The 22,664-nt window shown below is 39.1% G+C and overlaps 1 protein-coding gene and 1 pseudogene across 4 annotated transcripts in view; both read right to left on the bottom strand.

Moving 5' to 3' along the window:
- VPS8 (VPS8 subunit of CORVET complex) overlaps positions 1 to 22,664 on the bottom strand; it is a 294,602-nt gene that overhangs the window by 14,864 nt on the left and 257,074 nt on the right. For 3 of the 4 annotated variants that reach the window (XM_058295485.2, XM_058295486.2, XM_071214663.1), the window contains one exon: positions 17,850 to 17,903. In XM_058295485.2, the coding sequence (XP_058151468.1) occupies positions 17,850 to 17,903 (54 nt within the window). Of the gene's footprint in view, positions 1 to 15,946; positions 16,104 to 17,849; positions 17,904 to 22,664 lie in introns of all 4 variants that reach the window. The other variant, XM_058295487.2, reaches the window with a different exon arrangement.
- Positions 881 to 3,714, bottom strand: LOC105747630 (importin subunit alpha-3-like; annotated as a pseudogene).

Below are 22,664 nucleotides of genomic sequence, written 5' to 3'. Positions count from 1 at the left end.
TGCTGGTGTTGCTGCGATGTGGTGAAGCAAGATGGCCGCCAGCCTCTGCGGAAGTCACTGCCTTCCCCTCTAGAATCTACCATCTCTTGGAGCTCAGCTTTGAGCAACCAGGCACATGGATGGTTTCACTCTGGGTCTCCTATACTGGCTGTGCCAAGCTCTTCTCAAGTTCAGCTGTAAGCTATCAGGGCATATAGTAAGGCTGTCTCCTCTTGAGCTACTTCACGGGTCCAGCCTTTTGAGGGCTTCGTGCTTAAGCAAGCTTCTCTCTCACATTGCAGAATCAAATACACTGGCTCTCTTTTTCTCTGTCTATGTGAGTCCTTTTATATCAGCCTTAGCAAGAGGGCGGAGACTCAACCTGAGTCATGCCTCACTGACATAGTCCAATCTAAAGCCCTAAATCAATCTTATCAGGTAATCTAATCAAATGCCCTCAGATGAATTTAATGCAATCAAAGGGTATCACATCCAGAGGAGGAGATTGGCTTGCAAACATAATCTTTCTCTTTTTGGGATTCATAAAATAATCTCAGACTGCCACAGCTAAGAAGCCCAGTGAGAGCCAACTATGTTAGGAACTGAGTTCTGTAGTGAAAGTCAACACATACAATGTGAAGAGAGTTTTGTGCACACACTAGGTATGCATGAATGCTTTCTGCCATCACAGAAAAAAACCTCTGGTCTTGGCTCTGCCACTAATGACACCAATTAGTTACATGACATTCCTGTCAGTTAGCTCATCTATAAAATGGAGAAAAAATCTACATAGCCTACCTCACAAGGCTCTTGTGAGGGAAAGGAAGGGAAATGGAGAGAACAAACCTTTCCTATGCATCTATTAGTAGGTGGCCTTATGTCTGTACATTAATCCAATGAGGCAGAATTTACTGTCTCTATTTTACATGTGAGAAAACTAGGGTTCAGACATGTTAAAATATAGTTCGTGAGAACACTAGGGCTTACCATGCCATGTTTGTGACAAATATCAGGTGCTATAATGTAAAATGGAACCCTTCTGTTGGTACACTGGCAGATGAAACCAAATGTTCCACCATGTATTGCCTCTGAAACAATGCTAGGATCTTCATGAATACCATGTGAAGAGAACTGATCAGTGATTTCATAGGCCAATTTGTAGATGTCTTTTTCTTTTTTTTTTTTAAAGATTTATTTATTTATTTAATTTCCCCCCTCCCCTGGTTGTCTGTTCTTGGTGTCTATTTGCTGCTTCTTGTTTCTTTGTCTGCTTCTGTTGTCGTCAGCGGCACGGGAAGTGTGGGCGGCACCATTCCTGGGCAGGCTGCACTTTCTTTTTTCACGCTGGGCAGTTTTCCTCAAGGGCGCACTCCTTGTGCGTGGGGCTCCCCCACGCGGGGGACACCCTTGCGTGGCACGGCACTCCTTGCGCGCATCAGCACTGCGCATGGCCAGCTCCACACGGGTCAAGGAGGCCCAGGGTTTGAACCGCGGACCTCCCATATGGTAGACGGACGCCCTAACCGCTGGGCCAAAGTCCGTTTCCCTGTAGATGTCTTTATTTTCATTTTTTTGAAGTTCAATTTTCTCCAGTCCTCCACATTCTTCTGTAAGATTGGCTGTGGTTTCTGCTTCGTCTTCAGCCATTTTAAATATTTTATTTAGTCCACCGAGTACTACTTGCATAACTTGCGCATCTTTTATAGTCAGCAAGTTGCAAAAAGGTGGGATAAAAAGGTAGACCACTTGATCTTTCCTTCCACTAAATGTTAAGTTACTTATGGCCTAAGCAGCTTCTTTCTGAGTGCCAGAATCCTCCTTATCCAAAAGGAGTCTTTTCATTGGTACCAGGTTGGCATCAATCTGTTGATTTCCTGCAGTGATGTTAGAGAGAAACCACGCTGTTTCTTTAGTTTTTCCTTGGGATGTGTCAGAAGTGCAGGGAAGTGTAAAGAGCATCACAGTTCAAAACTACTTGTGTTTGTTCATCAGTTCCAGTAACAATTCTGCCTATAGCTCGAAGTGTAGCTGTATGAACTTTAACTTCCTGGTGGCTGAGTAGAGGAACCAAATGAGGAACTATGCCAGAGTCTACTGCCATTTGTATCTCTTCATTGCCAGCATTAGTAGGTAAGAGAGGGCCCAGACAATATTCTACCAATATATTTACATCTGTGTGATGAATTAACACACAAAGGGCTAGAAGAATCTGTTGAACGGTTTTTATTGGGGATGGTGGGTTTTTATGGCAATGTAAGTTGACCATAACCCAAGTAACATTTCTTAAGAATATGATAATGGGAGCAGATGTGGCTGAAGTGGGTGAGTGCCTGCTTCCTACATGGGAGGTCCCGGGTTCAATCCCTGGCCCGGGTACCTAAAAAAAGAAAAGAAAGAAAAAAAGAATAGAATAGAATAGGAATAAATGATGGACTTACGAAGGAAGGCAAAAGGTTTCATAACTCCAAGACTTATGACAATCTCTACACTGGGACCTATCACCTATGATATTTCCCAGGGCCCACACTGCTTGCTCACAGACATTTTGATGGGATGAATGGAGAAACCTCAGAAAAAGTGGCACAGTAATTGCAGAAGTGCTTGAGTTTGCTCGAGGTGCCAGATGCAATGTTTGCCAAAGCCCATGCCGCTTCAAACTGTAAAGAAGGATGGCCGTCTTTCAAGATAATGGACTAAGATAGGCAATAGTCCAGATTTTATTAAGTCATTAATTGGTGGATTTCTGTCACTGGAGAAAAGTTTCTGAGCAGCTTGAATTGTGCTTAGTTGAATTCCTTGGTTATCATTCGAAGCATTTTGAAAAATAGTTTCCAGAGAGGTATTTTGCACTCTACAATCACTGTTGATATCAGTCTTCAAAGATAGCTTCATGTAGTACATTCCTTCTCTTTAAGAGGTGTTTATCTCTTATATTCTTCCTTAACTCAAGTACAACTTCATTTAGTTGTCTTTTCATAGTCTCCAAGTCATGGCTTTTGCTCTAGAAATTCTTGAGCTGCTGGTTGTCCAGTGTGTCACTGTCTGCCATGGTTGGGCCGGTGACTCCTACCCCTGCTCAAGCCCGTGGGTTCCACCCAACCTCCACTGAAACTCCCAGGAATGTGGCAGCCACCTGAGCTGCTATGCCTACCACCACTTCCTTCCTTCCTTCCCCTCATCTGCGTCAGCCGCTGTCAGCTGCAAGTGCTATAAATGTATAAAGTATTATGGGCTTCGCATGGACAATTTGAGCTGCCCAGTGTGCTGGGAGGCTGATACTGCATGTGTCTAAGTACCCTACCAGGATCCTCTGTGGGGCCAGCCATGAGGTTAGCACCACACAAGAGGACACAAGTATTTTTTCTTGTTTGGTTTGTCCACTCATTTTGATCCCTCACCAGAAGAAATATCCCCAATTTGATATAAAGTCTCTGATGCTAATATACTGTATCCGCTCATACCTGGCTACCCATTGCCTAACCTGCTTTCGAATGCAACAACTGGGAAAATTTGTGGTGGCAAAGGTCATTGATCTTGGGAAGCGGATTTGGTCCAACAGATAGGGTGTCCGCCTACCACATGGGGGGTCCAAGGTTTAAACCCAGGGCCTCCTGACCTGTGTGATGAGCTGGCCCCACGCACAGTGCTGATGCATGCAAGGAGTGCCGTGTCACGCAGGGGTGTCCCCTGCATAGGGGAGCCCCACGCGCAAGGAGTGTGAGTGCGCCCCATAAGGAGAGCTGCCCAGCGTGAAAAAAGTGCAGCCTGCCCAGGAATGGCGCTGCACACACAGAGAGCTGACACAGGAAGATGATGCAACAAAAAACAAGACACAGGTTCTGGGTGCCGCTGACAAGAATGTAAGCGGACACAGAAGAACACACAGCGAATGGACACAAAAAGCTGACAACTGGGGGGTGGGCGGGGAAGGGGAGAGAAATAAAAAATAAATCTTAAAAAAAAAAGGTCAATGATCTATTTATGCATAAAATAATGGATTTTTAAAAAAATTGAACTGTGGAATGTAGTTTGAATTTTTAGACAACTAATGTAGCTCCTTAGTCAAATCTATTAAAACCTACTTATTAGACTGACAGGGATCAGATTTATTAGAAAGGGTTGGTCATTTTACTGCAACTGCCTCAAGGGAAGGGAAAGCTCAAACTGCCAGATTAAAAAAAAACAAAACTGATGGATGTCACTACTCCCAATGTACAGAGACATTTTCCAGAGTCAGCACTGTTCAGAGATGTCAGGATATAGAATGAGATCATTAGAAATATAAATGAAAAATATGGTGCTGGGAGATGAGATGGAAGACAATGAGGCTGGGACCCCCAATCCCTTTCCATCCTGAGGGCACTCTCGTAGGCAAACTTGGATTCTTTCTATATGAAATATTGTGATCATTTCATTGTTGATTTTTCTTTTGGTCAGGAAAGGAAGATAAAAAAAAAATCCAGAAAGATTTATTTTTATGGGAAGCAGAATTACCAAGAAAGCTTCTGAGTAGGGTGGCATTTTTCTATTGTTAGTAAAAACCATCTTCTCTGTCTTATCATTGCTCAAGTGTTTTTCTTATTAAAAAAAAAAAATCAAAACAGGGAAAGCATTCATTTCACACATGTAATTAAGGTTTGCCACCCTTTGATAATTAACTGATTGCTGCTTACTTAGTAAGAAAGTCAAACAGCTATCCTGATTGATGCTGCTAGAGAGTAGCAATTATGACAAGGTGCTTCTCTAAAGGGCAGGGTCCTTAATGAGTTTTCTACCAGAAACATGACTGGTAAAACATTTTCAGCCCCAGTATCCCTGTCCATCTTAACTAGTCAGACCTAAAAATGATTATCTGAGAATAAGAGGAATATAAAATCAACTGGAACAGCAGGTTTAACCCTAAAATTAGCAAAATAATTATAAACCAAAGGAAAAACTGTACTGATGCATTTTAGTTGTACTTCAGTTATCTTAAACAGGATTTTGCTATTGGCAAGACAGAAAACCCTTTGGACTATTTTCCTTTGTAAGACCTGGTTACTGGAAAGTAGAGAGTAGGAAGTAAAATGAGAAGATGGAAATGGAATGAAATTATTAAGACATTTTTTGTTATATCTAAAAGCAAAGCAAAACAAAATGAAAAAATTGGAGAATTCCAAACCATGTCTTTATGAAGTAATGGTACTAGACTAGCTCTTTCATCATAAGAAAATATAAAATTGGAAAAAATATATGTAGAAAATGTTTTCAAGCTTTGGATAAAAGGCTGAGCAGGGCTGTGATCCTTGAGAGAAGGAAAACATACACAGTGAGTCCCACAATTACCCTGGAAGTTTTCCTATAGGCATTTTCTGGACTGTGGCCCAGGAAAGGAGAGCCCAAGCAGAGCACAGCAGTCTTGCTGAACTGGGGAGTTACAGACAAGAGTTTGGGGCTGTGACTGGTTAGAAATTGAAGGGCAGGACACTGAGGAGGAAGGAGCTGAGTTGAGAAGGAACTCTAGGAATCTATATAGGGGTTCTATATAGGGGTTCCCTTAAAATTTTGGCTTAATAATCAGCTCCATATATGCAGGGCAAGACTCCAGAAGCATAGCAAAGAATAGTTCCTGGGAAGCTGTAAGCTAAATGGAAATTCTGGAGATTGCAAAGTGCTGGAGACATGGGAATACTAACCAGCCAAAGTGGAAGGACCTTGATAAGAACGGTGGCTATCCAATGAGGACTCCCCCCTCTTCAAAATTCACGTATTAGGAGCAGGGATACTTCAGATCTTCCTGAGAAAAGCTCAAATTCAGACTCTCAACAACATTCCCAATATCCAGCATACTGCCCAAATGTAAGTCATAACTAGGGGAAAAATGTCAAAAGAAACAAACTTAGAGATGACAGAGATGTTGGACAGACAAGGAATTTAAAACATTTATTTTAAAAATATTTTTAAGGATTTAAAGGAAAGGATGAATCTAAGAAATAAAAAGATGGGGAAACCCAGTAGAGAAATGGTAACTATGAGGGGAGGATAGTAAATGAACCTATAGTACTACAAGTTTCTTTTATTTTATGTGAAGTAGTGAAATATTAACTCTAAGTGGATTTTGATAAGGTAAAGGTGCATTCTGTAATCTCTAGAGCTACCCTAAAAAAAAGAAAGCAAAGAGATGTAGCTAAAAAAGCATAAGAATCAAAATAAATACTAAAAAGACTCAGTTAATGCAAAAGAAGGCAGGAGGAACAAAGGAGGAAAATACAGATAAACCCAATTAAAAATTTAGTAATATGGAAGACCTAAATCCAATTATTCAATTAAATCTAAATGGACTAAATACTCCATTTAAAAGAAAATGATTGTCATACTGGATTAAAAGAGCAAAACCCAATTACAGGCTATTTTTAAGAGCTGCACTTTAAATAAATAGGTTGAAAGCTAGAGGATGGAAAAGATATATAATGAAAATACTAATCATAAGAAAGCTTAAATGGCTATATGAATATCTGATAATAGACTTCAATACAAGGAGTATTACTAGAGATTAAGAGGGACATTTAATAATGATAAATGTTAATACATCAATAATAAAATATCTGTGCCTAATGGCAGAGCATCAAAATATGTAAAGGAATGATATAACTGAAGAAGGAAAGAGGTAAATCTGCAATTATAGTTGGAGACTGTTAATATCTCTCAGTAACTGACAGGATAACTTGACAAAAAATTCAATAAGCATACAGAAGATCTGATTAACACTAACAACTATTGTTGTTCAATAACTTAATTGAATTTTATAGGAACTATACCCAATAACTGCAGATTACACATTTTTTCCAAGTGCATATATTATGTCCACTTAAGATAGACCATATGCCTGGTCATAAAAATGTCTCAATGATTTTCCAAAGATTGTTATCTTATAGGTTATTCTCTTAAAAATTCATAATAGGGGGGTGGGGTTGAATGGGACCTCACATATATATTTTTAATGTAATATTATTACAAAGTCAATAAAAAAAAAAAAGGGCCAAAGCCATGAAAACAAAAAATAAAAATAAAAATAAAAATAAAAATAAAAATTCATAATAATGTTATCTAGAGAAGCCACAAATATTTGGAAATTAAAATAATACACTTCTAAATAACCAATAGGTGAAAAAGGAAATCACAAGGGAAATTAGAAAATATTCAAAGTGAATGGCAATGAAAGTACAACATCAAAAGTTGTGGGACGCTGCTAAAGCAGTGCTTAGAAGGAAATGGATAGCTTAAAATTCTTACATTAGATAAGAAAGATCTGACTTCAATGGCATAAGTTTCCACCTTAAGAACCTAGGGATAAAAGACCAAAATTAAGCCTTAAGTAGAAGGAAAACAAAAAGAACCAAGTGCAAAATTATAGAACTGAAAATATAATTATCTGATATGAAGAATTCACTGGATGATTCTTACAGCAGATTTGATACTGCAGAAGAAAAGATCAGTGAATTTGAAGACAGGGCAATTGATACTATCCAAATTGAAGTATAGAGGGAAAAAAAGGTAAAAATATTGAAGAAGGCCTCAGTGACCAGTGGAGCAATATCAGATTGTTAACATATGTAACATTGGAAGCCCAGACGGATTGGGGCAGAAAAAATATTTGAAGAAATAAAGGCCAAAAGTTCTCCAGATTTGGTAAAAAACTAAAAACCTATAGATTCAAGAAGTTAGTGAACCTCAAAGAAAATAAAAACAAAGAAAACAATATCTAGGCATGTCATAGTCAAATTACTGAAAACCAAACATAAAGAGAAACTTGTGAAAGCAGCCAGAGAGAAAAAAGACACAATACAGACCAGGTATTACCAGTTAGGTTTCCTCAGAAAAAGACCCAGAGATAGAGATCTGTGTACAACAAGTTTATTGGGCAAGTGTAGGGGTGGTACTTGGAATCAAAACTTGTGGAGAAGTAAAGTAACCAGGATTGGGCAGAGGAGAAATGAAACTGTGATGCAATCACAACAAAGCCTTCAGGTGATCCCAAGGAGAGTGCTCAAACTGAGTCAGCCTTGAAGAGTTGTCCTACATTGAGATAAGGTATCTTGGCCTTAATAATCCTGCACGGACAGACACTGGATGCAGGCTGTTCTCAGGAAGAGGCTGTAACTATTAGTGAGACATCTCTTCAGCTGAGGACAATTCCTAGAGAGGAACTGAATTCCCAGCAGCTGAGGGAATGAGTATTTCTCCTTCTCTGGAAAGATGGGAGAGTAGGGCAACACATGACATAGGGGAACAATGATAAGAATTTCCACTGACTACTTATTAGAAGACAGCGGAAAAACATTTCTAAAGCGCTGAAATAAAAAATTGTGCACTGTAATCATCATGGACTTTTTATAAGGGTGACACCAATAAAACCTTCTCAAGGGGAAAGTCTTTATAGATCCCTTCAAGGAATGAACTTGCACTGTGGCGCAGAAGGTCCTTGATCCTGCAATACCCATCCAGTACATCCAGTACAACAGTGTCTAAAAGAGAGCATGCCAAGCCTTTACTCAAAGTGCAGGGGTCTTGGCAGGCAATTCTGAGCAAGTTTCACAGCAAAACTAAAGACATTAACAAATATTTCTGACATGCTAGTGTAAAATGCAAAGAATTATAAACTGAATACATTTAAAACCACATTTTTTTCTGGGAATCAAGATGAAATTTCTCAAACAAAAAATTGAGGTAATGCAAATATGATCTTCACTGTAATTACTACAGTAAAAGTCTTAAATTGCTAACCAATTTCAATAAAATGTCCTGTTTTAAACAGTGGAGATTTATTTTTTAAAAAAAATTTTATTCAAGATTCCTCCTCCCCAAATGCTTGTAAGCTATTACTGAATTCCACTCAAGCACATTTTCATTTTTATGCCACCTTCAATTATTTATTCATTTTATCCTTTTCTGTTCTGTGCATATTTGAAAGTTGCCTTCAGGCAGGTGAGGAAGCAGGTGGGGTATAACACATTAAAACAAATAATCAGAAAGCTAGGCCAGGTACCAAAATATAGTTAACAATAGAAGGTCACGTATGCCAAGAGAAGTATGGGTAATAACTGCTACAAGAATTCCAAGGAAGAGGTGGTAGTTCAAAGAAGTCTAAATTCATGACTATAAACTTTAAGTAGACCCTCCAATACTCCATTCTCTCTGCCACTGTCCTACAGGATTATTTCATACCTGCACTTCTTTCCTCAAACTTCCAACACTTCTCTTCCCCTCCATACTCTCAGTTGGGTCCATTTGCTTTTATTTTCTCAGAAATAGCAAACAAGGAAGAAGAAAACCTCCAGCAGTGATCACCATCACACCTGCCAAGCTGCTTGCTTGAGTCAGAGTGGCCTCCTCTTATGCCGAGAACACACCACGTGTTCTGCTTCAAGCCCTCTGTGCTCACTGTGCCTTCTGTCTGGAATGCTCATTCACTGTTTGTTCATATGGATAGCACCTTCACTTTTTTCAAGTAGAAACCGTTACCTCTCAACCTTCCATGAGTATCCTGTATCAAACAGTAGCCTCTTGTGCTTTAATAGTCCCCCTAACCTTATCAAAACCAAATACACCATACCTTTATTTGTTTATTATATATCCTTTCCCACCTGACTGTGAGCTCTGAAGGCAGAGGCTTTGCTTTGGTCCCTAGAGGATCCCTACCACTTAGATCCGCGGTGGCACATGGTAGGTGCTCAGTAAATATTTATTGGATGAATGAAGCAGAACTTGAATTAGATGCTAAAAACAAGGCAACTGGGAGGGAGAGAGGGAAGGCCATATCACATTAGGAAAAGGAGGGAAGAGCAAATATATGGACATGGGAATTGGGTATGTTCAGGAAGCAGGGAGAACTTTTCTTTGGTTACAGTAGAAGAAAAGAAAGAGCAAATGAAGAATGAAATATGGGCTGGTGTGACACAAAGTCTTGAGTGTCTACCTAAAACTAGTTTCTAACTGGTTAGCCACAGGGAGCCAATGGAATTTTGAAAGCACTAGAAGAGGTGGTGGATGGACCAGCGCTCCAGAAGACAGAGGCGGAGGGATCAGCGAGGAGACTTGGAATGCTAGAGGTATGAATTGATGTGAGAAAGATGGCTCTACTGAAGTAAATGGAAAGTCTGGAGAAAGAGACAGTTGGCATTGTTGAAGAATTCCTCTCAGAGCTAAAGGTGAAACACAGAGAGAGGTCATTAAATTACAGAATTTCTTCCTTCCAAATTCCTTATCTGTATGATTTCATTTTCTTTTATACACTGCTGTGAAGTGCCAGACATATATTAATGCCTCAATTTAGTACTACAAAAGGTAACCTTAACTGACTCAGTGAATAAATGAAAAAGGTAAGTGATTTAATCATACAGAGTGGCATCTTTCCTTTAAGGATATGCTATACTGGAATAATATCTCTCATTTGGTAGACATTTCACTACAAAAAACCAGGGAGCTAAAACGTACTCATGCCATAATAGAAGAATCAGTGTAAATCATAACTAGAATACCCCTAGATTCTTTCTAGAAAACAACAAAGCCCACAAAAGTCCCAAGGCAGTGACTGAATTAAGCATCAGGTCACATTTCAACTTCATCTTTTTTTCCTTTCCTTCTGCTTTAATCAAGGGAGATTTCTCATTGCTTACAGACATACCCTATCCTATGTTCTGAGTTTGGGCTTTCAGGGGTGACACATTACCTGGTTTGGAATAGCAATCCAGACAGAAGGCTATGCTCTGCAGTAATACCTTATCAGTTACCCAAGAACACACATTAGAGAAGGAGAAACTTTGTAAAGCTCTGTTTGGACCACAAATAGGTGATAATCCAGCACAGTGCAATTAATAATGGCCCACTGCATTGTGCTAATGAATAAAATAGGCTGTTAGTTGTTCTGTCACACATACTGAAGAGAAAAAAGATCCCTACTATATATATGACAAATGCCTAAACGCTTTATCAAGAAACACTGATAGAAGCAGATTTGGCCCAACGGATAGGGCATCCACCTACCACATGGGAGGTCCAGGGTTCAAACCCAGGGCCTCCTGACTTGTGTGATGAGCTGGCCCACGCACAGTGCTGATGCATGCAAGGAGTGCTGTGCCACGCTGGGGTGTACCCCGTGTAGGGGAGCCCCACATGCAAGGAGTGCACCCTGTAAGGAGAGCCGCCCCAGGCGAAAAAAGTGCACCGTGCCCTGGAGTGGCACCACACACACGGAGAGCTGATGCAACAAAGATGATGCAACAAAAAGAGATACAGATTCCCGTTGCCAGCTAATGAGAATGCATGTGGACACAGAACATACAGCAAATGGACACAGAGAGCAGACAATGGTGGGGGGGTGTGGGATGGGGAAAGAAATAAATATAAAGCAAATCTTTAAAAAAAAAAAGAAACACTGTTGGAGGTTAAAGGCCTATCTGTAACTCCATCAACATTTTCAATTGTGGTTGAGCCCCAAATCATAAGAAGACGGTAGACACGACGGCATTAATTGTTTTGGTAAGAGAGTTTGTTTCCATATACAGAGGGTGCAGAATGGCATAGAGAACAACCCCTGGTTCCAAGACAGCCTCATACACAGTCCCATAATGAGAGATCATATGATCTGACGCTACACAGTGGAAAAAATTTATGGCGGCTATTCATGAAGAGGAGTCATATTAAGAAGAAAAATCAAGAAGGAAAATAACTGCCATAGTATGGGACTAATTAGATCTCTGATGAAGAACTACAGGGCTCTATCCCTGGCTTTGTTCTATACAAACACCAACTACAAGGGTAAAGATAAAAGAGACCCATCCAAGGAATGAAAAACTATGATTCCCAAAGGTCATAAATTGAAACAATAAAAGCAAAGCCCTGTACTTTGTCTGAAAACTAACAGCATTTACGTTAGATGGGATCGGTAGCATGTTTTGAAAAATAATCTAAAGTCAGATATAAACATGTTCAATGTGAGTCAACTGTACAAAACGGCTGCTAAAAAACTTAATGTGTTAATGGTTCTATTTGCAGAAACAAAATCTAGAATAAGGAAGGCTTTGTGAGGCTTTTCCCTAAAAAAAAAACAAAACACCCCTGCAATTCAACAAAAATCATGAGTTAAGTATAGTTGTCTACATTCCTGACATGAGTTGCAAGGCTAGAAAAATCTTACCTCACTAGAACACTTGGAACAAAAAAATCAGTTCCAAATTCTTATACTTGAATACTTGAGAAAACGATGACCAGTTTCTGGGAGGCTTGGCTCTTAAATCCACCAGTTCAATTTACCACTAACTTGGTAAATGTGATGAAAGCAAGAACTATATTTCACAGACTTTTGTTTCAACAGAGGTTTGTTGAATATTTATTGAATGGGATCAAGGAACTATTAGAAAGGCTTCCCATTATCTCATTCTCAGGGCCTTGGCACTAACTAGAATAAATTACTCTGAGGACAACATCAATTTTGGACTCTTCCAGTGGGTTACACCAGCCTGCGTATAGTATTCAGTCAGAACACCTGGCTCCTCAGGCTTCTACAAACACACAGGCAGAGAAAGCTGGTAAAAACAAGGGAGGGCTCAGAGAATGTAACCATGCTTTTGTGATCCAGATATAACACAAAAATGATTCATCTGGTTCTCATTCATGTAACAGTCCCAACTTCACTACAAAAATTCCTGGTTGGTGTTTCTTTAGTAGTCTGGGAGAGATGCCTTATAACTAAGTGGTTTTTTTTTTTAACTCTGCCTTCCACTAATTCTCTGAACTCCTTTAATCCACCTCAAACCTCAACACCTCCAATTTGGATCTATTCTGGGGAGTTAATTGCATTGGGCTTTTATGTCAATTTTTATCTGAAGGTAATGCTTCATAATTTAAAAATTTCTAGTCATCCATAACCAAACAATGAAAAAGGTCCTAGAAAAGCACGTGCATTTTCCCACTTCATTATTGAAGTTATCAGTTGTAGCCCATTAAGAAGACATTTTATATCCCATAAAACTAGTTTTACAAACAATACCTAAAACACAAAATGCTTGTGTTGTGGAAGATTTTATATATGTGTGCTCATGGAATCTGAAGTCCACACAGAATCTGACTCATGCCAGCAGAGTGGAAGAGTGACTCCCCAAAGACTGACTCCTGTGTGAGACACCTGTTCTAAGAAGTTAGCAAGGCCTTACAGAATATGGCTCCTGTTTCCTCAGCACTTGAATCCAGCTCTTGGCAGGACCAGGCTTGACAGCAAAGTCCAAACATGTTCTTCAGTTATTGGTCAACAGAGAATCCTTGGCCCAAACCAAGAACACTACTGTTCCTTAGTGTTTCCTAAACATGTTACTTTGGCAGTCACTCTGTGTAGACAACTGTGGTTCTTCCATCTGCCAGTCCAACTGGGGAAAAGAGACTGGAGCTCAAGAATGAAAACCAGAATATTTAAGTATGTGTACATGTATATGTACACACAAACGTATAACACAAAAATACATAACTAATTACAGAAGTAACAGGTTAAGTCTCACAGTGATCTTCACATAACTCTCACTCAGAGTATTGCTAATAAAGCACAAACAGTAAGGAACTGACCATGCCGGGGAATACAAGCCTGGGCCAGCAATGATGTTTCATTAGTTCTTCCTGATTATCCAGGACAGAACTTCTTTTCCCCCTCACCTCTCATAAACCACCATCAAGACCCCTATTTTCATGTATCTCTCATGCATTTAACTACTACTGAGTGCCTGTGCTCTACCCGTGGGATACAACAGTAAATAAGACCAATGTGGGTCCTGCCCTTGTGAGGCATATAGTCTACTGGGGGATACATATAAGTAAGGAGGCAACTTCAGCACAGCCAGATCAGTATGTTGGAAGGGGCTAGTTCAGGGTGCTGTGGGAGCTCAAAGGAATGATACCTAACTCAGACTTACAGTGCCAGGAAGGCTCTTCTAAGGGGGAAACAGCTAAGACCTGAATCCATCTCATCTCCTAATTCCATTACCACAGCCTAGATTTGAGACCTACCTTTCTTTCCTGGGTAATAATCTTAGTTTACTAACTGGTCTTTCTGCCTCTAATTCACCTTAGAAGATGACCCTTATCCTCAAGATAAAAAGCAAACATCACAGACAGGGGATCTTTATGATCTGGATCTCCGTGTCTCACCAAACTTCCACATGTTCCCAGATTTAAGACGTACAGTCACCTGCGTTTCCTGCAATGTGCTATACTCACTTATGTCCTTCTCTTGTTTTTCAAGGCTAGATCAAGTTTTACCTCTCTGAGAAGGTTTCCAGATCTCGTAGTTACATCTGTTATAATGTGCATTTCAAAGTAATTATAGAAAGCTTAACCAGTGTGATATTAAGTATGTGCTAATTGGTCTGTGGCCCTAATCAAGAATCTGTATTTCAGGGGTGGCCAGCTAGCATGAACTCCCAGATTGTTAGCTATTTATATATTGACCAACACCTGAGCCTTTCCTCAATAGCTCAAGAAATACCAGAAAAAAATTTAATCAGTGAAATCAATGGCTTGTTAATCAGTATGGTGAATATTAGACATGGCCTCCCATTGATAAAACAAAAGATATTCAAGATATATAAATTAGATAAAGTATTTTAAAGATAGTCCTATCTCTAAATTAATCTTAATGCATGGACAGGGAATAAATGTTGAATGAGGTCTGTAATACTTGATGCCTTAGGAATGCTACCTGAGACTACCTGAGCACAGTCACGGGCAAGATGAGATATGGGGGCATTTTCGGGACTTGGAGTTGTCCTAATTGATACTGCAGGGGCAGATCTGGACATTACATATCCTGCCAAAACCCACTGAATGTACTGGGGGAAAGTGTAAACTACAATGTAAACTATAATCCATGCAGTTCAGCAGTGCTCCAAAATGTATTCACCAAATGCAATGAATGTGCCACAGTGATGGAAGAGGTGTTGACGTGGGAGGAGTGGGTGGGGTGGAGTATGGGGTATACGGGAACCTCTTATATTTTTTAATGTAACACTTTTTGCAATCTATCTACCTTATAAAAAAGACAAAACAAACAAACAAAAAGATTTCTCTTTGCCTGATGCTGATGACAAGAGTAACTGAATCTCACTTCTGTAATGTTGCCATATCTCATACAATGGCCAGACACCTAAGCTGACAGAGCTGGGACATTATCTAGTGTGCAAAACAGGTTGTGTGAACCTATTTTCAAATGAATAATGATTTAATAAATGTCTGCATGTATGGCAGAATTTACTTTCATTATAACTTGGTAACAAGGTTGCAGGAGAACAGCTCACCATTTCACAAACTTCTTCACTGGGTATTTTACCATAAGGAACCTAAGAGTTATACTAAATCAGCCATGTCACTTCAAAACAGGGCCTCTCCTCTGTGTACCACTCATGGTATGTATCAAGCTGTATGGTAATTAACTGTCGGTTTACCTGTCTACCTTTGTCACTAAATGCTGAGATCTTTGAGAATAAGGATTGTGTTTTTCACCTTTGTATTTCCACCTTTGTATCTAGTATCAAGAAATAATTGCTGAATGAATGTTAATATATAAGTAGCATGATGAAGTGACAGGACATGCGATGAGGAATTGGGAGACCTGTGTTTTAATACTCTGATCAATAACAGTTCAGTACTAACTTTGTGTCAAGTGCAGTGCTAGGCATTTAAACACAGTATATCTCATTTTATCCTTAGGACAACTTGGAGAGATAGCATCACCATATAACAGGAGGAAACTTATTCAAAGTCATTCAGATAAATCAGCAGAAGAATCTGTCTTTGAATCAAATCTGGCTGAATCCAAAGCACATGTTTAAGCCACTACTCTAGAAGTGAGTCCCATGGCTAGCATTTGAGACCTTAAGCAAAAAAAAAAAAAAAAAAAAATTCCTTTGATTCCAATTTTCTCATGTATTTACTGAGTGAGACTAACCTCTTCCATTCTGAGTAGCAACATGCATCACCTCGGTCTTGGCTCCCTTGCTGTCTTGACACAGCAAAGAGATTTCCATGTACAGTATGCTACAGGGCTCTTCAGACAACATATTTTGTTTTTGCTCTTTTTTCCTTTGAAAAGGTCTCAGAGGATTCTAAAGGCACAGAAGAGAGACCCATTTTTGGCACATTGCTTTGAAGCTAAAATCTGTTCTTAGTCAACAGAGCCAGCAAGTTGTTATTTTTGTTTTACAATCCTTTGCTGACAGGGATGCTGGCAGAAACTGTAATGAAGGGCAAGGAAAGAAAACCTACATTGATGGACACTTCAACTATCAGAAAAAGAGAAATGGAAGAAGAAAACACAGTAAAAATGTCAATCTGTTTACTGTGTTTCAACTGTGCTGCCACAGTTGGATAAAGAAAAGGATTTTAGTGGTTCTCTCAAAATCATTTGAGTGACCAAAGTTTTTCAGATTCACACTCTACCTGTGCCACAAAGTTTACAGTTAGGAACTGACATGGCAAAGAGAAGAGTTCTATTCAACTGGTATGTATTAAGGACCTTCTTATGTGGTATGTGCTGAAATTTTAGTATCTCAGGTTAGTTTTCTTTAGGCACAGCTATCTGAAGGGAAAGCACATTATTAGGAAAAACTATGAAGCTTTCCTGTTCTCATCTGATACCACTCACTGATAGTAGAATGCCATGCCTTGTGCAGAGGAAGGGAATTCTAGAATAATGAAAGTTGCCAGAATTATCAATATTTATTACACATTTAGATACTAGGATACTGGAAAGTAACATCGGCTTTGAGTAGCAAATAATCTGATTGGAAAGTCAGAGCATATAATATATAGAATACATTTTTTTTTAAAAAAGGATTGCATTTTGGGATGGCTGAAGCAAGACAAAGTTAATAGTAGGATAGGAATAGACATTTTCCCCTTTAAACTTTTTATTTTGAAATAATTTCAGATTTACTGGACAGTTGAAAAAAATAATACAAATCCCATACAGAGAATTCCAACATACTCCACCCACCGAGATTCACCAATTTGAACATTTACCACATCATTCTGTACATCTATCAATCTATCCATGCACCTGTCCATCCATCCTTCCACCTGTCTATTTTCTGAATATTTGAGAATAGGTTGTATACACCATATTCTTTGAACAAGGCATAGATTGTTTTCACAACAGCCTCGTAGGAGGAGACAAAGTGTAACTGACTTGTAGAACTGCAATCTTATACCTGGTGGGGGAGGGAGCATCTCTAAAGAGCCCAATCAGAGTGCTCCATTGTATTCAGGATGTACGAATGGAGGACACAGGGGAAGTGTTCAGAGGGGATGTTAGAAACATTTCAAAATACACTTGGAGATGTTCGCCTTAGCTATAGCTATGTTAAGGACATGGTATTCAAGTCTTTTCTGTTGAGCATTCAATTACACTGACCCTTACGTAGAAATGTGATGGGGTCCTAAGGAGATAGGAATGGAGTAGTAACATACACACAGAAGAGACTAAAAAATGTAAAGCAAATGAACACCGTTGGCACTGTGCTAATACATGTATCATTTGTGAACAGTCCATGCTATAATTTTCCTCACAAAACAGAAATGTAAAGGGTCTTTCGGAGAGTTCTTTGCACGTAAGCACATTCTTATAGTGGGCAGCCTGCATAGTCCAGGGGCCAAAGACTGATGCTGCACCCCAAACCTGACCTCGCTTCTCTGGCAGAGCCAAGGGGTCCATTAAGACAACCAATTAGAAAGAGCCTTTGACAGCATTAAGATAATAAAAAAAAACTGACATTCTGGGAAAATTTTTCAACAGGGGAGAATAAATACACAGAAAGACAGAAATTGGTTTTGTGCCTTAAAACCTTACTTACCTTCTTAGCAGCCAGATCCCCTTTGAATGGGTGACAGGACTGAGAAATTTTCATCTGGAAAAAAGGCAAACATTTTAAAACGCTTTTAGTTATAGTCTGGTTTTATCTGACTCACACTCAAAGTGATGCACTAGAACTGTTCATCAACAGGTGCAATTGAGATAAAACAGTTTCAGAGGAATAATTAATAGATATTGTGTTAGGTCCCCCTCAAAACTTTTTCTGGAGATCAAAAAGTCAGTAGTTAGCCAAGATGTAAATATGCCTAGTGTAGTAAAAGTGGAACAGATGGTTCAGACTGATTTTGACCAAATAGGTAGGAAATGAAATAGATATAGATCTTTGGTGACAATGTTAATCAGCTGTAATAAGCAATAGGCAGATTTCTTGCAGAGAGCAACTCCAAGTATCCTTTGGAATGTAATATCCCCTCTTTTAAGCAAAGCATGCACAGAAGAGTTTGATCTTAAAAGTGAAGGATTTAGGAAAACTATCAGCCAAACCATAATAAAAGGATTTTAGCTCAAGGAAGAGAAGACTGACGGTACATGAATATCTTCCAACTATATGAGGGGCTGAGAGGAAGAGATTGTCAGATTAGATAAAAGAGCAAGACTCAACCATATGCTGACTACAAGACACATACTTTAAATATAAAGGCACAAATAGTTTAAAAGCCAAAGGATAGAAAAGATATACCACAGTGACACTAGCTTTCAGAGTAAAGACTATTAACAGGGATACAGAAGGTCATTTCATAATAATAAAGGGGTCAATCAGCAGGACATGATCCTAAATGTCTAGCTACTTGATAGCTCAAAATGGCTAGGGCATCCGTCTACCACATAGGAGGTCCGCAGTTCAAACCCTGGGCCTCCTTGACCCGTGTGCAGCTGGCCCATGCGCAGTGCTGATGCACGCAAGGAGTGCCATGCCACGCAGGGGTATCCCCCGCGTAGGGGAGCCCCACGCGCAAGGAGTGCGCCCTATAAGGAAAGCTGCCCAGCGCGAAAGAAAGTGCAGCCTGCCCAGGAATGGTGCCGCACACACGGAGAGCTGACACAACAAGATAACGCAACAAAAAGAAACACAAATTCCTGTGCCGCCACTTCTGCAAATAGACACAGAGAACAGGCAACTGGGGCTGGGGGCAGGGGGAAGGGAGAGAAATAAATAAATAAATAAATATTAAAAAATATATATATATTGTATTAGTCAGTCAAAGGGATACTGATGCAAAAATACCAGAAATTGGTTGGTTTTCATAAAGGGTATTTATTTGGAGTAGGAGCTTACAGATAGCAGGCCATAAGCATAAGTTACTTCCCTCACCAAAGTCTATTTTCACATGTTGGAGCAAGGTGGCTGCCGACATCTGTGAGGGTTCAGGCTTCCTAGGGTCCTCCCTTCTAGGGTCTTGCTTTTCTCTGGGTTCAAGGTTCCTTTCTTCCTGGGGCTTGCTTCTCTTTCCTCTGTGTGCTTATTTCCCGGGGTACCAGCTTAAGACTTTAGCATCAAAACTCCAACATTAAGAACCGTCAACTCTGTCCTTTGCCAAGCCTTTTATCTGTAAGTCCCCACCCACCAAGAGATGGGGACTCAACACCCTAATGACATGGTCGAATCAAAGCCCTAATCATAACTCAATCATGCCCAGGTACAGATCAGATTACAAACATAAGCCAATATCTATTTTTGAAATTCATAACCATATCAAACTGCTACAAATATCCTTCCACAATGAGAACTCCAGGTCCGATGTTTTCGGCAGTGAAGACCAGCAAATATTGAGTGTGTTATAATACGAATCACACCCACTTGAGAGAACACTTTCCAACTCAATTTTTTGTGTCCAGCAAAACCTGGGTACTAAAACATAAGAAATTACAGGAAAAGAAAATTACAGACCAATAACATCTATGAACATAGCCAAAACTTCTTTATAAAATATTAGCAAATTTAATCCAAAACATATTTAAAACCAACCAACCAGTATTTCACCACAATCAAGTAGAGTTTATCCCAGAAAATACAATGCTGGTTTAACATTCCAAAATCACTAATTGTACCACATTAAGAGAACACAGGAGAAAAACCATAAACTATTTCTTAACAGAAAGTATTTGTAAAAACTCCACAGTCATGAAAAAAACTCTCCACAAACCAGGAACAGAAAAAGCAAATATGAAAATTCTACAACTAGTTAGTAGGGAAATTTTACATGCTTCCCTCTAAGATTGGGAAAATATGAACATTCACACTCATCAGTTCTATGGAAAATTGTACTGGGGGTCTTAATGAGTGTAACAAGATAAAAGAGAAAAGGCACAGAGAAGGGACAGCAAGATATAAAACTATAACTATTTCTAGATGACATGTGTTTACAGAGAAAACCCTGACTAACCTACAAAACAACTACTAGGGGAAGTGGATTTGGCCCAATGGATAGAGTGCCCGCCTACCACATGGTAGATCCAAGATTCAAACCCAGGGCCTCCTGACCTGTGTGATGAGCCGGCCCACACTCAGTGCTGATGCGTGCAAGGAGTGCCATGCCACACAGGGGTGTCCCCTGCGTTGGGGAGCCTCATGAGCAAGAAGCGCACCCTGTAAGGAGAGCCGCCCAGCGTGAAAAAAGTGCAGCCTGCCCAGGAATGGTGCTGCACACATGGAGAGCTGATGTAGCAAGATGACGCAACAAAACGAGACACAGATTTCAGGTGCCACTGACAAGAATACAAACAGTCACAGAAGAACACACAGCAAATGGACACAGAGAGCAGACAACTGGGGGGTGGGCAGGGAAGGGGGCAGACCTAATAAATTTAGTAAGTTTGTAGGGTATAAGGCTGACATGTAAAAATCAGTTGCATTTCTAAATATTAGCAGCAAAGAATTGGAAAATGAAAATTTAAAATTCCATTTACAATATTTATTAGTTTAATAAAAGATATGCAAGATATATTGAATAATTCTGTGTTGCTCTAGAAGTTATAACTAGGTCCACTGGACAGAAAACAAAAAATGGCAAAGTGCTTCAATATAAGAACATTTTAAATAATTGAACTTTCGATTTAATTTAACAACTGTTTACTGTGTGTCTATGTTGTTTGGCAATGTAGAGAATACAGGGAGGAATCAGACACAGCTCCTTGTCCACAAGGAGTTTGTAATCTACTAGAAGTGATAAGATTAGAGATCAGTTGAGAGAAAGAAGGCTTCTTGACAAGGTAATGTAAAAGACAGCCTGTCTGGGGAAGGCATCTTCTGACTATGTGGAGAGAAAAGTATCACCTTGGTAAATTTACCATACCTTAGAATCTCAGAAACCTGGTTTATCAATACACCCAAAGAGATTTTGCCTCAGGAATGGACTTAATATTAACTAAATATACAGAGACTAATATGTGAATTCATAATAACAACTTTTTATTTTACAAAGAAAAATATAAATATTACTATACATAGTTCAATAAATACTTGCTTACTATCTGTCTAGAATGATGTGGAGGAGGTATAAATACTAGGTAAGCAGTTGGACTCAAGATCTCAAGTCTCCTGCAACTCTCACAGTCTAATTGGAGGTGCCTATAATATAAAGGCGTATATTTCTTATCACTGCGGTATCAAGCAATTTGAGAAGGACTATGTTAGAGGATTTTCTGTGGCCCCCACCTCATAGGTTTTAAGAATAACTTTAGAAATATACCTCAGTTCAAGGATCAAAACTGCTGGCTGTCCAGGCTGTCCTTTGAGATTTAGGAGGTCTGCAGAAATTAGACTTGACAGTCTCTGCTGTAACATACCATGGCATTAATACTCTGGAATTCACTCCAGATGTATGATGTAGTTTGCTAAAAGCGACCCATTTTTAACTCCTGAAATGCTCTTTTTCAGAAAGGAGAAAATAGACTTTCAAAGCGAAATAGATACTTAAGCTTAAAAAATGACCTTATAAAAAATCTGCAGACTCTTTAAAACAAGCCAAGAACTAGATGCGGTGCTGGACAATTTATCTGTGAAAGCTGTTCTCTGGAGATTAAGTCAGAGAGTGTTTGAAGTGGCAACAAAAATGGTTCAGCATCCCTCATGAAAGGCCTCATTTTTCATTTAACAGGATTCCTTCTGGAAATGCCTCAGGCAATACAGCTTAAAAGAGACACTTTAAATCCAGGTGTGCAGACACTAGATCTGGGAATAAGGACAATATATTAAGTGGTGGCCTTAATAATACTGAAGTTTGGTGATCTTTTTTAATAAAATGATATCTGACCTAGAGAAGCACTGGAAATATCTTCCTTTACCACCTTGTGCTTGTTGTTTTTTTAATAAAAACAAAACATAAACAAAATAAGCCTGGCATTTTTCTTATTGTAAAAAGAATACGTTTCCTGATAGTAATTTAGAAAATGTGAAAAAGTAAAACAAATGAAATACAACCACATAGCAGTAACTACTATTAACATTTGGAATCATGCTGTTTTTATGATCTTTTTCATATTGCATGTTGTGAACATTTATTTCTCTACATCAACATTCTTCTACAATAGGATTTTTCATGGCTACAAGACAGTTCATAAATTGTATGGATATACCATAACTGATTTAATCAAAGCCAGACAAGTGAGATATTTAGGTTATTTTCAATTTTTTTGTTATTACTAAAAATGCTGCCATAAATATCCTTTATATAACATTTGGCACACACATGATTATTTCCACTGGACAGATTCCTATAAATTCCTGCTTCAAAGAGTGTAGGCATTTAAAAATAATTATTGCCAATTTTTCTCTTGACAAGTAAGGTGGATCCAC

Source organism: Dasypus novemcinctus, chromosome 4 (genome assembly GCF_030445035.2).
Source record: "Dasypus novemcinctus isolate mDasNov1 chromosome 4, mDasNov1.1.hap2, whole genome shotgun sequence".
Taxonomy (NCBI): domain Eukaryota; kingdom Metazoa; phylum Chordata; class Mammalia; order Cingulata; family Dasypodidae; genus Dasypus; species Dasypus novemcinctus.
This window is presented reverse-complemented; position numbering and strand designations above follow the sequence as displayed.